Source organism: Ranitomeya variabilis, chromosome 1 (assembly GCF_051348905.1).
Source record: "Ranitomeya variabilis isolate aRanVar5 chromosome 1, aRanVar5.hap1, whole genome shotgun sequence".
Classification (NCBI taxonomy): domain Eukaryota; kingdom Metazoa; phylum Chordata; class Amphibia; order Anura; family Dendrobatidae; genus Ranitomeya; species Ranitomeya variabilis.
This window is the reverse complement of record NC_135232.1, coordinates 836,897,011-836,913,432: the sequence shown is the minus strand read 5'-3', so window position 1 is coordinate 836,913,432 and position 16,422 is coordinate 836,897,011. Positions and strand designations below refer to the sequence as shown.

At 41.6% G+C, this 16,422-nt stretch overlaps 1 protein-coding gene across 8 annotated transcripts in view; it reads left to right on the top strand.

Annotated features, from left to right (window-relative positions):
- The window catches only part of WDFY3 (WD repeat and FYVE domain containing 3), a 339,686-nt gene that overhangs the window by 197,611 nt on the left and 125,653 nt on the right, over positions 1-16,422 (top strand). For 7 of the 8 annotated variants that reach the window (XM_077275801.1, XM_077275800.1, XM_077275803.1 and 4 more), the window contains 4 exons: positions 3,644-3,727; positions 7,162-7,339; positions 8,809-9,023; positions 10,282-10,394. In XM_077275801.1, coding sequence (XP_077131916.1) covers positions 3,644-3,727; positions 7,162-7,339; positions 8,809-9,023; positions 10,282-10,394 — 590 coding nt within the window. The remainder of the gene's footprint in view (positions 1-3,643; positions 3,728-7,161; positions 7,340-8,808; positions 9,024-10,281; positions 10,395-16,422) is intronic. The other variant, XM_077275807.1, reaches the window with a different exon arrangement.

Sequence of the window (16,422 nt, the reverse complement as noted above, 5' to 3'; positions counted from 1 at the left end):
AGCAGGAGGTTGCAGTAGTCCAGGTGGGAAATGATGAGGGCATGGACTAGGGTTTTTTGCAGATTCTTGGTTTAGGAATGTACGTATCCGGGAAATATTTTTGAGTTGCAGTCGGCAGGAAGTGGAAAGGGCTTGGATATGTGGTTTGAAGGAGAGATCAGTGTCAAGGATTTCCCCGAGGCAGCGGGCTTGTGGGACTGAGGAGAGTGGGCAGCCGTTTACTGTAATGGATAGGTTCGTTGGGGAGGTCGTGTGAGATGGGGGAAAGACGATGAATTCTGCTTTGTCCACGTTAAGTTTTAGAAATCTAGCGGAGAAGGATGAAATAGCGGACAGACATTGTGGGATTCTGGTTAGTAAGGTGGTGATATCTGGGCCAGAGATGTAGATCTGTGTGTCGTCGGGATAGAGATGATACTGAAGGCCGTGAGATTCTATGAGCTGTCTGAGGCCAAAGGGTATAGATGGAGAAGAGCAGAGGCCCTAGGACTGAACCTTGCGGGACTCTGACAGATAGGGGGCGAGGTGAGGAGGTGGTGTGTGAGTGGGAGACGCTGAATGTGCGGTCTGTTAGGTATGATGAAATCCAAGATAGGGCCAAGTCTGTGATGTCAAGAGATGAGAATGAACATTTGAATCCATCTATAGGAGGAGTGCACAACTTTTTGTGGAATAAGAGCCACGTTGTTTTGCGCAACCAATATGGGGACAGCACTAAAAATTAAAGGGGTATTACCTTTTGTCACATTTTGTGGCATATTTAGAGTATGTTCACACGTTGCGTTTTTTTTTTTTTTTTTTCTTCAGGCAAACCCTGCTCTCTTGGCAGTAGAGAATCTGCTTACAAAAAGCAGGTTTTGCTGCAATTTTTGCTTTGTTTTTCAGGATCCCAAAGTTCAGCTTTGCTTCCACCACAGAAGCATGAACACAGGTCACCAATGCAAGACGTATGTGAAAACATAATACCATTATCTGAAAAAAGGGCAATTTTTTAATGGAAAAAGATTGAAAAAAGTGACTAATCTTAACAAAAAAAATTCATGAGAAAATACACATACAAATGTAACAGCGGGGATCCATGAATTGGTTGGGAATAGTTTACCTAAAGGTACCTTCACACTGAACGATAACACTAGCGATCCGTGACGTTGCAGCGTCCTGGATAGCGATATCGTTGTGCTTGACAGGCAGCAGCGATCAGGATCCTGCTGTGCCATCGTTGGTCGGAGCAGAAAGGCCAGAACTTTATTTCGTCGCTGGATCTCCCGAAGACATCGCTGAATCGGTGTGTGTGACGCCGATTCAGCGATGTCTTCACTGGTAACCAGGGTAAACATCGGGTTACTAAGCGCGGCGGCCCTGCGCTTAGTAACCCGATGTTTACCCTGGTTACCAGGGGACTTTGCATAGTTGGTCGCTGGAGAGCTGTCTGTGTGACAGCTCTCCAGCGACCACACAGCGACGCTGCAGCGATCGGGATCGTTGTCTAGATCGCTGCAGCGTCGCTAAATGTGACGGTACCTTAACACATCGACATAGCATTGAGTTTGAAGGACACTGTTTTCTTTCACACTTTGGTCAGCCCTTGAGTTGATCAGGTGTTGTTCAATTTTACACCTTGGTCAGCCAATGTTTACTTTGCACATATGACTGATTTAATTAAACTGTACTAATCCTAAGTGCCATTCTCAGGAGAGGAGAGCAAGACATCATGGTTTAAACTGGGGAAAATCACAAAAATAACTTGGTTTCACATATTACTGTACCTGCTTTTTTTTCCAACTAACAGCGCAGCAAAACCTGATACCTGTGTGTTTTGCTGCGATTTTGCACAAACCCATTGCTTTCTATGGGTGAAAAAATGCTGAAAGTGCAGATTGCTGCAGTTTTCCAATTCAGTCAGCAAGGAAAAACATTGTGTGCATGGAATTTCGCTGGTACTGTAAAATGCAGCTTAAAATTTGCAGCAAAAACGCGACGTGTGAACATAGCCTTAAAGTACATACCATAAATGTCTGATAGGTACAAATTCTACTTACAGGACTCTTACCTCCAAAAATCAACACTCTAATGGTACATTCACACTGGATTTTTTTACGAGGATTTATAAATAGATTTTGGTCCTAATTCCACATCAAAACTACGTCAGATACGGATTTTAATGGTAAAAGTTCCTACAGTGTACGTAGTAATGTTTTTTTTCACATTATTTTGAACATTTCACAGTAAAACTAATAGGAAGTGTATTCAAAGAGTACTTGAAGCATTTTTATGAGTATTTACAGTAAAATATGCTTCTGAATCCTCATTAAAAAAAAACTGTGTGAATAGGTCGTAAAGAGGAAGAGGTCACACATGTACATGGCTCTCTACAATAGATCTTGTTTTGATTTTTACTTACTATCTATTGTTTCAGAACTCCCATTATCCACACTGACACTACTCTTCTGCATGTGGCTCCTCACATATAGTTAACCTGTCAGAAAAGCATTTTTCTGCCCATATGGTTGGGGGCTGTGCAGAATGGTTATGCCAGCTGCATGTAGCCCGGGACCGCAGGTTGTGCACCCCTTGTCTATAGAATGAAATGGATCATAAGTCCAAGCCTATTCAGTCTTCACCGTGCATGATTGACAGCTGCAGCTTGTACTGATCAGTGTGAGATCTCAGCAAGGAGGAGACACACTGAGGAGCTGTCAATTAGTCTTAAGTGGGTAGAGAAAGAGTTAAACTTTCATAAAGAATTATTCAGGCAGCCTGACAGATTTTCAAACTAGAGACTTTATCAGGTCTATGAAATCTATGTAGTAATGTATGCAGTTTGTATTGTGAAACCTGCTGACTGATCCATTTTAAAGTACGTTCGCATACAGCAGATATCCTGCAAAAGTCAATTTTATGATAATGTTTTTTTCAGAACAGTTGCAAAATTTTTGCAACTAGTCTGCAGTGTGTTAATTTTTTTCGGAAAGACCTTTATATCTAGTCTTTCTTTTTTTTTTTTTTTTCCCTGAAAAATAGACATTTCGGGAGTCCTAGCCTGTCCTGGTCAGCATTCGTTGAATGTCTAGTTTAGTAAATGTTACTTTTCAGGCAGTATCAGTTCTGGAGTCTTTTGTGCTGTTTATCCTCCTCCGGAATAAGTTGACTACGGGGTCTTACCAGTCGGGGGGCACACTTTTTTGAATGCTGGTTATGCCTAGTTGTCAGGTTATTGATACATTTCCAGGATGAATAACAGAGGACTGGCGAAACACAGCGGTTTATGAATTGCTAGCTTGATGCCAAATACACATATCTCCAAGACGTGTCCGGAGTGCTGACAGATCCTCTTTAATATGACTTTTCCATGCTTCCTCCATAAAGAATCATGCAGTTTTGAGAAATGGTGGCATTTTTGTGCGTACAGGACGGACCGGAAGAGGAAATGGGGCAGCACTACTTCTTGATAACCTTCCATTCAGACTTGTACGCACAATGGTGGCTGAAGACATCCGCATGTTTGTCTCCTCTATGTACATCTGTCCTTTGCCCTGTGACACTTCTGTGTAATTCTGTTCTTCACTCACTATACGACTAACACAACTTTTTGGCTTGTCTTTCTAACTTTTCTCTATCCTGCTCATACCTGTCACATCTGTAGTCGGGCAGAACAGATCCCGCCTTGCTTGACAAATGAGACTACTCTCCCATCGCCCTGGGGCACTCCTGCTCTATCCAGAAAAAGGTACTGATGCATCCATTAGGAGGGCTTTAATAATATTTCAGCTTTTATTAAAGTGTTTGTTCGAATATGGGTATTCTTTTCACATTATTACTTGTGGTATAGAAAGTGTTGAGCTTAGTACAACACAATGACCGTTAAAGGGAATTTGTTACCAGGTTTTTGTGTCCTCATCTTAGAGCAGCGTGATGTTATAGCAAAGACCCCGGCCACACCACTGATTGGCCGCTTTCTGTCTATGCACAGTGTACACAGAAAGTGACCAATCAGTGGTGTGGTGGGGTTATACAGAGCTCATGAATAGGGAGCAGGTTTACTAGTTCTCTAATGATGATATAACCTTTCAATCAGCAGATTATCAAAACCACAGCAAACAGCCCAGTAAGTGACACATCGCTGGATTCCGGGTCTATGTCTCTACATTATGCTGCTCTCAAATTACATGGAGAAAAAACTGATGACAGATTCCCTTTGAAGTTAAAACCTTTATAACTTCCCTTTAGTGAATTCTTGTATCTTTCTCGTTCTTAGTGGGTTGTAGTTAATTACCATCCTAGCTTTGTTGCAAAGGACAGCGGCTATTATAATAGCTGGGACTTTGGGGAAATTTACATTTTCCCAAAGCGCTCAGTTTTTTGGGCTTGTGCTGATAAACAAAAGCAGAGCTTCACTGTAGAAAAAACAAAAAAAGTGATGGTAGAGCTTCTACACTTGCATTGTATAGTTGTCAAACACTGGTACATGCTAATTGTTGCTAATGAGTGCGAAAGCCCATGAAAGCTAACTTTTAAGAGTTAAAAACTGTTGGCAGACATCTGTTATTCATAAGTGTCTATGGCCAGCACATGGTAGCACACAATTCTCAGGGGGGTTATCCGGTCTTAAGCTACAAGTCTGCAGTCACACTATGTGACTGCAGACTTACGATTCTTTACATTGCGTGCTTTGAGAATTCACTGGTGCTGGTGATTTGCATATATACGGTCACATGCCGACTAGTTGGGCGTGACATCACTCAATGCAAATGTATTGGGTGAGGCCAGAAACAGTCTAGTTGGATTGTGGCCGAAAATATGCGAATCGCATCCTTGCTATCAATAACCACCCGCTTAAGCACTGGAGAATCTTCACAGTGTGCAGTGCGCGCGATACAAGGAATCAAAGTCATAGAGTGCCAGACTTGTAGCTTAAGACCAGCCAACCATTTTAAGCCTCACCCTTCCTAGAAATGCCCTGGAACCCCAACTTTTGGGCAGGGTTTACATAAACTTTGTCCACCTCTTGGCCCTAGGAGCTTTGTGACAAAAATTGTGGTCACCCTAATCAAAGGAAGCTGCCAAATAACCAATGCCTAGGACTTCTGCAAAGGTGTATTATGTCTCCGTGATCGGATGCAGCACCGATAGCAGGTGTATTTGGCTCCATCATACACAGTTATGCGCTATGCATTAGGGAGGCGTCTTGCATGGTCCGAGCGCTCTATGTATAGTCATACCGATCCTGTATACACCGGTGTGCACATACTATGGAAACGCACTCTTCTTCATCCAGTGCTTCTGCCCACTGCTGCCATCTACTTTACATTTACTCTACTTTGCTTTGTTCTCGGTCTCTGAATGTTTCGACATGTTTTTAATTACACCACTCTAATTTTTTCCTTCCTGAAAAACTGAAATTCTCCGCTATTAATGTGTTTTGTTACTCCTTTTTTGTCTTACAACGCCTCATTAAAATTCTCCTAAATGCCTAGAGAAAGGAGAAAACACAGATTCAAAGACGGTGGTGAATAATGCAGCAGATTTTCATTCAATTAAATATTTAGGCTGCTTTTATTTTTAGAAAGACCGTATTTTTCTATGGGATGGCAGACTCAAACATGCGAGGGTTTATATCATTAAGGCTGCCAGATGAAGCTTTTTACTGGGTAATGTTAGCGTGGGATTATTTTCATAGTAGTTTAAAAAATATAGGGAGAATATCATCAAAATGTTAATTTTATCTCAGTTCTTCAATACAAAAAGTGAAACTCATACATAGAGTCATTTACAAACCGTGATCTATTTCAAGTGTTTATTTCTGTTAATGTTGATGATTATCAACATTAATTAATGATTAATCAACATTATTAATGTTGATGATATGAGTTTCATATGAGGCCCACTTTCATCCAGGTTGTTTGGTTGCCTTTCCACATCAATGTTAGGGACACAATGGCCTCTTTCTGTCGGCGACACCCAGGGACCAAACATTCCCTAATATTATGCCCTGTTCCCTTACACCCACTGGTCATCTGACTAACTGCTTATCTGGCAATTTCCATGGCCACTTACAATTGCTATTACTTCACTTGGCTCTGATCTTGAGGGTTTTTTAAAGGGAACTTGTCACCCCCAAAATGGAAGGTGAGCTAAGCCCACCGGCATCAGGGGCTTATCTACAGCATTCTGTAATGCATTCTGTAATGCTGTAGATAAGCCCCCGATGTATCCTGAAAGATGAGAAAGAGGTTAGATTATACTCACCCAGGGGCGGTCCTGGTTCTGTTCTGGTCCGATGGGCGTCACGGTCCGGTCCGGGGCCTCCCATCTTCTTACGATGATGTCCTCTTCATGTCTTCACACTCCGGCACAGGCGTACTTTGTCTGCCCTGTTGCACCGGGACCGCCCGCCCCCCAGGTGAGTATAATCTAACCTCTTTTTCTCATCTTTCAGGATACATTGGGGCTTATCTACAGCATTACAGAATGCATTGCAGAATGCTGTAGATAAGCCCCTGATGCTGGTGAACTTAGCTCACCCTTCCATTTTGGGGGTGACAGGTTCCCTTTAAGCATCATGTAAACACAATAAAAACAAATATACTGAAAAATACTTAACAGGTGCAACAACAACAAAAGAAAAACTAACCTCTCAGTTCTACCAGTTGGTATAGACTTTCTAGGGACCCATCAATAGCGATGATTGTTACAATGTTAAAAGAAGAATTGACCTCCGTGACGGAGATGTCACTTTTTGTAAATCGAACATGTCTGCACTAGTGAGGAGCGAACGCGTTAAGGCGTTATCCGAGCATGCTCGGGTTCTAGTAGAGTGATTTTGACGTGCTTGGATAATATGTTTTAATTCCTGCGGCTGTATATCTGACAGTTGTTCTGCAGTCGCAACACATGCAGGGGTTGCCTAACAATCAGGAAATCCCTGCATATGCGTTGCGACTGTCGAACAGCTGCGGGGTCTCGAACATATTATTCGAGCACACCGAAGTCACTCAGTTCGCTCCCGAGCATGCTCAGATAACACCTTGTCCAAACACGCTCCCTCATCAGTAGTCTGCCCCCTTTGGTTGGAGGCTCGTATTCATCGTTCTCACGCTTTCCGCAGTCTACATACAGTAAGCACTTTTGTTTAGATGTATCTTATGCTTATTTTCTTTGCAGACATGTCTACCATACAGTGTCCACATCTTCCCTGATGCCTCCAAAAAACATCAGTGATCTCAAATCTCATGGAGGGCCCGCATCCTTTCCAAACTCAGATGCCGTTATCATACACCCGGGTGCCATGCTTTCTATGCTTGATCTTTTAGCAGCAGTGGATTCAGATTCCCAACCTGAAGTACGTATCTCCAGGGTTCAGACTAGCATGTTATATGCCAAAGAAACGTAGCCATAATCATTTTTTTAACAACTGTTTCATAAAAAGCCCTTAAAGGGAAGGGTTTTACACCCAAAACTATTTTTATATATACATATAGCACTTGCAAAGACCGGTCCAGCCATACCTTTAATTAGCCAATCCGTTGCTCCGAAATGTGTTTGAATCAATGTGCAAAGCTCTTCAGACTCATTTGGACCATAAAAGCTCTTCTCAAGCCTCGGTCCCTGCAGCTCTGTTTCCCACCCAGTGCTGTCTTCTGCATGACGGACAGCCTCTATGCTGTGTGACTTTAAGCAAAGGAGCGGTCAGTACAGCATGAGACTCTGTGACTGCAGACTTGTGACTCCTCACAGTGCGCAGTATGTGCGCTGTCAGGATTCTCTAGTGCCGGCACTCGTGGCGTGACAGCAAGTGTGCTATTTGCATATATGCGGTCATGTGCCAACTAGACAAGTGCAGCCGCGCTCAATACAAGTGAATTGAATGAGGCCGGACACGTCTAGTTGAAATGTGGCAGGAACTAGGAATATTGCATACTTGAGGTCAAATGACCGCCCACTACTGGCACTGTGTGCGTTATGAGGACTCACATGTTTGTGGTCATGTAGTGTCTGTCTGCAAACTTCAGCCCTGTAAGCTGGCCAACCCCTTTAAGTTCATAAGCCTCTCCTGTCCCAATAGGAACATTGTCTGTGCTCTGGCCTTAAAAGTAGCAAATCCCCATCTGCAAGAATCTCCACACATAGCTTCCCCATTACCAGTAATGTGACTAGTGATGGGGATCTATATAAAATGTCTTTATCAAGATTGAACAGAGCCGCACAGAAAATGGTGTCATGAGGACATCCGAGTAGTCCAACCCCACCATTCATACCAATAACCTAAATTGTGGTAATCTACTACAAACTCCTTTAATTAGTTCTAGACATACTACACATTGTTCTTTAGTTTTCTGGGAGAACGATAAGTCACCAATAGCCAGTTGGTCCAGCGCTTTCCAATGACGGAGATATGAAGTGCAGTGCTTGGTCTTGGCCACCTAACAATGTACGCAGTTGTAGTGTTCCCCTCAGGCCATGGCTTACATAAGGCCACTAGTGGAGCATATTGCATATCTGGGGGGCGCTGGTTGTCGGACCCCCACCAATCTCATATTGATGACCTATTCCACAGATAGATAATCAATAGCTTACCCCCGAACAACCCTTTATTTACAGATCTATATAACCAAATCATTATAATGCCTTTAGAAAGTATAAAGGAAATGGTGTCTTCAGCATCATGTTGGGAGAAAGGTGTGTGATGTCAGCATGGACCCCACAAAAGTAAAGTCCGAAATATCCAACGTCATTAATAGAACTCATTTCATTGTGGGCTTGGTAAGTCCATTATACATTGTGGTATTGATTTCATTTCTTCTTGTGCAGCATGCCTTGGATCTCCAGTTGGCCATTGCAAACATCTTGCAGTCATTGGTGCACACAGAGCGGAACCAGCAGGTCATGTGTGAAGGAGGGCTGCATGCCCGGTTATTACACCGATGCAGCGCTGCCCTGGCCGATGAGGACCATGCTTTACACCCTCCACTTCAGCGCATGTTTGAAAGGTTGGCTTCCCAAGCACTGGAGCCCATGGTGTTGAGGTATGTACTTCAGCTAAATGTACTACTACATAACTTATAAGGCAATTCCTTAAAAGGAACCTGTTGTCTACAAAAATCGCAATTTACCTGCAGTTATAGGGATAATCTGCAGATAAATAGCTTTTAAATCATACCTGGCAGGCTTATTGGCAGCAAGGCTACAGGGAGAAAATGGAGTTATATTCTCCCTGCAGATGCTCCTTTCCAGTCACCGGGGCGGGGTAGAAATTTGTATCAGTCACCACTCTCTATACAGTGAGCGTGCTGTAATCACTTCCCAACACATTGACTGACAGCCTGCTGTGCGTGTGCGCTGTGCGTGTGCGCATGTGTGCGCTGTGCGTGTGCGCATGTGTGCGCTGTGCGTGTGCGCATGTGTGCGCTGTGCGTGTGCGCATGTGTGTGCTGTGCGTGTGCGCATGTGTGTGTTGTGCGTGTGCGCATGTGTGTGCTGTGCGTGTGCGCATGTGTGTGCTGTGCGTGTGTGTGCGCTGTGCGTATGGATGTGTGTGCTGAGCATTTGCGCAGAGCAGGCTGTCAAAGTGCTGGGGAGTATATTGAGTGGTGACTGATACAGCTCCCTGCACCATCCAGATGCCTTGAAGCGAGCGGCTACAGGGTGGCGATAACTTCTTTTTCTTTGTTTTTGGTGGACAGTTACTCTCTCATGAGGTAATACCAGAGGATAGGTGGTAGATGTGGAATTAGTGGGCGTCCTCCAGAGATTCCCAGAATGGTGGTGGTGGTTTCATGTCCCCTGTGAACGTCTAGTGTGTATGCATGACCACCACTCTCAGCCAGTAAACAAAGTGATGGTGTTGCAAGCTCACTACTAATAGTCACACAGAAATGTGGGACCCCTGTTCTTGGGGGAGTGGGGGCATGAGACCTCCTCTGTACATGCATGTGTCACCTATCCTACAGAGAAGTCATCTATGCTGTTCTTGCAATGACCTATTTCATATTCTCTTCTCATTCCTGAAACCTCCTGTTATTACTGACATACAGATAGATTCTGTTTTTTCTACCATCCAAAGCGTAAATCAACAAATATTAGTTTAGATTTTTCAGGCGGCTTCAGGAACACTGTGTGCCCAGCCAGCGCTTCCTATGGTAATAAGAGCCCAAAGGCCGAATTATGTGTGAACGTTGTTACAAAATGATAATGCGATAGGGGCCGATTCGTCAAAGCTTTTATGCCAGAAAAGTGGCATAAGTGTAACTATTTTTTTTACGATTCAATCCTTGCTGTTTCCAGAGAATTTCTCCGGCTTGGTAATCCTTTGAATTGTGCGGCATGGGATAAACGTCTATTAAAGCAGTATCGTGTCCACAAGCCCAGTTCTCTCAGCTACGAGCCAGAAATGAGAAGTAAGTGGATTCATTCTTTAAACCCTATTTTATAGCATATTGTTTTTTCGCAGCATTTGTTCTCATCCGTCCATTTACCTAAGGTAAGAACTTACTCGACTCACCGTGTAATACCCATTTTACAGACTCTAGAATATTATTTAGTTTGGGAGGGTGGAACAACTTTCAAGAGGTTTTCCATTTTTTAGAAATCATTGAGTAAATGAAAATGTTTTATAGCATTTAAATATTCTTTGTGGTTTAATTTTTCACAATTGTTATGATATTGGCAGTGTATGGACTAGATGTAAAAATATCTCAACTGAACACATAGTGTAGTGGAGTGTTTTCATTCACTGACAGCAAGCTAATCTATTCGTGTTTCAATTCCTCAATATTTTCAAGAATTTCCCGATTCTTTAAGACAGGTGTTAATGAGATGAATGAATTTCACACATTTTTAATCTGCAATATACCATTACCAAAAATGTTACTTCGGGTAAGGGACAAAAGGACATTTCTAGTGTAATTTGTGTCCCAGTTCTGCTCACTTTTCTAATCAAAATCCAGTTCAAATAAAAGCTCATAGAATATATGACACCGCACGCCAGTCCTACCCGGACCCTACGTTTCGCCTGACACCTTCATCCTGGGGCGAACTGCCTGTGCCTTATGACATCTGACCTTTTTATCCGTATTCTAAAACTAGTGTAAATATTTTAAACTTTATCATTATTAACCTTTTAAACATATACAATATTAGTTCAAACTTTTATGTACATATTTTATCATACAATTAGGAATATAAACCAATATAAATATTGTTAGGAATATACCAATGTAAACCACTGAGCCTAATACTAATTTATTTAACCTAGAGAAAATTGTCAGTCTGCTGCTGTGTTTTTTTTGTCCGACAAGAGGCATCCATTTTTTTTTACTTAAAATTATTAATGTTTGGATATACCAATACAATTTTGCTATTGTTCTACCTGAAAAGGTGTGAGCTAACTGTTTTTACAATGGCCCTCATGGTTCACTGATCTGAACATCATTGAAAATCTGTGGCTAGACTTCAAAATAGCAGTGCATGCAAGGCGACCCAGGAATCTCACAGAACTGGAAGAATTATCCATTGAAGAATGGATGAAAATCCCCCAAACAAAACGACTCTTGTAATTTTATCTTCAAATTGCTTATCTGTTCACAATAACAATCATTATGACCAGGGGTGCCCGAACTTTTACATGGCACTGAATATACAACTCCTCTTTGAAAAAGTGACCATAAGAAACAGGTCTATAATATATAATGTGAAAAATGAATATGTAAAGAAATAATAACCACACCAAAACAGCAATAAAACTGAAAGCTAAGTAAACAGACTACAGAAAATGTTTTAATTCTACATCTATAGTCAGATCTAATGAAATTAAAGTGTTTAATTTAAAATCCTCAAATTTGCCCTTTGGCTCGTTTTCCTGATATGATGCTCCCCTCTGCAGCTAGGTGTCACCAATTCGATAGCATAGAATTTGCTGCCCCTATGGACTTGGTGGTACATCCTTTTTAGAATGGACCCATTCACTTTCATCTAATTTACCTTTACAAATATTTTTAGTGCTCTGCTATTCTGTTTAGCAGTTTGCGTTCTGTGCGCCTAACATAAAGCAGAACACAAGGGCACTCCAGGATACAAATGGCCCCCTATGTTATTACATGCAAAAAGCTCATGGAATTTATATTGGTTTTTATTTTTACTGCCCCCAAAAAATGTTAAATATTTTTATTACTCCTTTGTCCCAACCTCCCCACATGCTTTCCAGCTGAGTCAAAGACAAAAAAGCCTTTGCCTGATGGATCCTTAGATTTGATACAACGGAGTGAGGGAACCGCTCGCCAATAATTTGAGGCTGATCAGAAATGACCGGCCACAATATCGTATCTTGCTTCAAGAGGTGCCAATGTTTTACTGTGATATTTTTAATCAAATGCACATCTGTGCAATAATTAGTAATACATGGAATTGTTTTTGCCTATTGTCAAGATGACTTTTCAAGAATGTCCCCACTAAATCTTCATTTTGTACTGAGAGGAATTGACTTTCTTCATGATATCATTTTTTTTCTTCAAACCTGTCCTTAGTAATTAGTTTTTGTGAAATAAAATAATCATTATTGGAGCTATTTCTTTTTTTTTTTAAATTATCCTATGGGATTTTTTTATTTTTTTGTATCAATGGACTACGGAGGCAGCTAGAGAAGTCTATATTTGTTACCATCAATTGGTTTAAAATAATAAGTGATGCTTTCCCCAGCCATAACCAAAATTCTCTAGATCTAAAATATGCACTAATTACAGTATATTCATGAGTAAAGTTGAGATTTGTTATTATTAATATACTGTACAAAAACATCCAATTCTATGGACTCCCCCTAACATAATATAATATAAAAACTTATCAAATTATCTTTTAAATAGCCTAAATTTTTTTATTTTGTTTTATTTTCAGAATTTATGATGGACTTCCCCTCCCAGACCACAAGGTACAAATTTGCACAACAACTGGGTGTGAATTTCGCACCCATCGCTGTACCCATGGTCTGATGGAAGTCATGTCTGTTATTGCAAAAGGGTATGATATGTCTCGGGTTCAAAAAAATGAGTATTGGCATTAATTGTTATCATTTAGTTTTTTGATTCTATGTTGTGAATCTCTCAATTACAGTATGTTAACATATTGATTATCAATATATTCTGATACACGGTGGGCAGGGAGTAAGTTCCATCTAAAACTGGTCAACCTGTAGGATATTTCTTATCTGTGTAATTTTGATAAATAATATATCACCTTAATTTTTGAACACTGCATATTAATATACTTACAAGGGTTGTCCGGGACGTTTATATTAATGGCTTACTTTTAGTATAGTTTTAGTATGGTATATATAATCGTTGAGACCTGACAGCCCCGCCAATCGGTTGATCCAGGCGCGGGTGCAGCACCGTCACTTTTGAACATCCACATAAATGGTGTATTTGTCAGAGTACCAAGAGTCTACCAGATACTTACTCTGACAAATTCACCATTTATTTGGATATTCAAAAGTGACCGTGCTGCAGCCCGCATGGGGAACACCACTTTTTTTCTCTAGGTCTTTTTTCATTCTCTTTTTCTAGCCTAATCGAACTTCATTTTTATTGGAGTATTTTTTTTTTTAATTGTTCTCCTATTGTATTGTAAGTGGTTGGAGGTTTGACTTTAATTCTTCAGTATTTGATGGGAAATTCAGTTGCGTAAAAATTGTCATTTCAATTTCTGGTGAAAATACTTTGATGAATTTGGCCCAAAGTTTCCTAGAACGTTCTAAAATTTCTTGTTTCTTCCGTAATTTATAGGAAATGGAGAAACCACTATATAAATAAGGCATGCGCTGCGATTCTTATAAAAGTACACATTAAAGTAAACATTACAGTGTAGATTTTCCCTTTCTCAGTGTTAGGCCGGAGTCACACTACAGCGAGATACGGCCGAGTCTCGCAGGTGAAAACCCAGCTCTGGCGCTGGCACTCCGGAGCGGAGCGTGCGGCTCCATGTATTGCTGTGCGGCTGTACGCTCCGCTCTGGAGTGCCGGCGCCAGAGCTGGGTTTTCACCTGCGAGACACGGCCGTATCTCACTGTGTGTGATCCCGGCCTTACTGGCAGTAACCATAGGAGTAGTTCTGGGTACAGACGAGGAGTAGATCAGATGTTTTCCTCTCTACCATCACAATTTAGCACCTGAATTTAATTTTTCACCCTTTTTTATCATAAAGTTATAGTTCAAGTCTGCTATTCAAGAAAGAGAAGGCACATACTCACGGATTCCCCCCGCCATTCCACCGACTAGGTCCCTCACCACTCTCCACGCCTTCTTTTCTAGCCTGGTCATCGCCTCGCTGCTACACATTGGTCGTAATGATTGGCTGCAGCAGTGACACACCAACTAGGCTGGATAATATGATGAGTAGTGCCGCTGAAGACACAGTTAACAAAAGTGCCAGGAGATCCGTCAGTGATCATACGCTATTTCTTGTTTATTTTACACTTAGCCCATATGTTTGTTATAAACAAGGGGTGGAATACTTATTTAAAGGGAATCTGTTAAAGTTTTTACTGAGCACACCATGATGTGGGAGGCAGAGAGCCTGATTCCAGTGATATGTCCGTTACTGGTCTGCTTGGTGCAGTTTGGAGAGAATTTCTGTTTTCAGTGGTCAGAATGCTGAGCTCTGTATAACCCTGCCCTCTCCACTGATTGGCAGTGTCCTGTGTACATAATAAATGGTGGGGGCGGGGTTATATCGGTTAGCTTGACTAGCTTGCACGTGACACCTAGTCCAGCAGTGATAATCTCCTGCTGATAAAACACTGATTTTATTGAAACTAGATTACACAGCCTAGTAAGTGACACATTGCTGGATTGCCCCTGCATTATGACCTGCTGAGTGATTCCCTTTATTGTATAACTATAACAGTTTGCCTGCTTAGACCATAGATAAGTGGAATTGCATATATTTAATGACTCTCCTCATACTTTTTTCTAATTATTAGAGGAAGGCTAAGAGCTTAATCAGATTTCCCACACACGTTTCCTCTTTTAGTCCTATCTATTCTTACTGATAGTCTGATCTAATTTTGTAGATATTCTAATCAAGTCTTGTGTTTTTCTTTCCTCCTCCGCTTTACATTGTGTATTTGCTTTTCCGCTTCCAAAGTTTGAACAACTGTCAGGTCAGCCCGTATGTTCCCAAATTACAGTATAGTGGTGGAGGAGATGGAAGTGCAATCTGTCTGATTATCTGCGGCTCCCGAGTCTTCCCACACACTGTGTCCCAGTACGCTGCTGACATATGAATGTTCTCATCGTCACAGTGTGTCACCAGCGCGCTCCACGCCGCACTCATAGGACGTTACTGGAACTGTCACTATGACTTATCGATCACTATGACTTATCGATCACTATGACTTATCGATCACTCCTGGTTCTGTGGGGAGTCTTGTAGCCCATCTATGCCACATTGCAATTGGAGCTCCCGTATGTTGTGTAATAATTATTTGGTTAGTTGCTTAAAGAAAAATAATAAAAAGAGGCTACGAAGCGAGCATCTACCTATCACTACTCTGCGTATAGTCCAGTCATCATAGCCGTGTCTTGTAAAAGCCAATTTCATCCCTTTGGAAGTGGTCAACATATGACTGCAAGTAGAGAGTTGATAACTCTGAGAAATTAATGCAAATGGTGTATATGAATTTATTTGATTTATTTTTTTTACTATTCAAAAATTAGTGTTCGCTAAAACTTTAGTGCCCCTTAAAGGGAATCTGTCAGTATATTTTTGCTATGCAATCTGGCAGCAGCATAATGTAGAGGCAGGGATCTTTATTCCAGCAACGTACAGTGGCTTGCAATAGTATTCACCCCCTTATAGGCGCAGTTGCCTTGGATAAGGCTCTATGCACTTTCCACATCTTGCAACTGGGATTTTTGCCCATTCCTCAAGGCAAAACTGCTCCAGCTCCTTCAAGTTAGGTGGTTTCCTCTGGTGAACAGCAATCTTCATGTCTGATCCCAGATTCTCAATTGGATTAAGGTCTGGGCTTTGACTAGGCCACTCTAAAACATTTACACATTTCCCCTTAAACCACTCGAGTGTTGCTTTAGCAGTGTGCTTTGGGTCATTGTCTTATGGGAAAGTGAACCTCCTTCCTAGTCTCATATCACTGACAGACTGAAACAGGTTTAGCTCAAGAATATCTCTTTATTTTGCACCATCCATCTTCTCCTTGACTCAGATGATTCTTCCTGTCTCTGCTGCCAAAGAAATCCCAACAACATGGTGCTGACACCACCATGTTTCACTGTGGGGGTGGTGATGAGCTGTGTTGGCTTGGCCCCAAACATAGCATTTACCTTGGTGGCCAAAAAGTTCGATTGTGGTCTCCTCTGACCACAGCACCTTCCTCCACATATTTGGGGAGTCTCACACATGTCTTTTGGCAAGCTC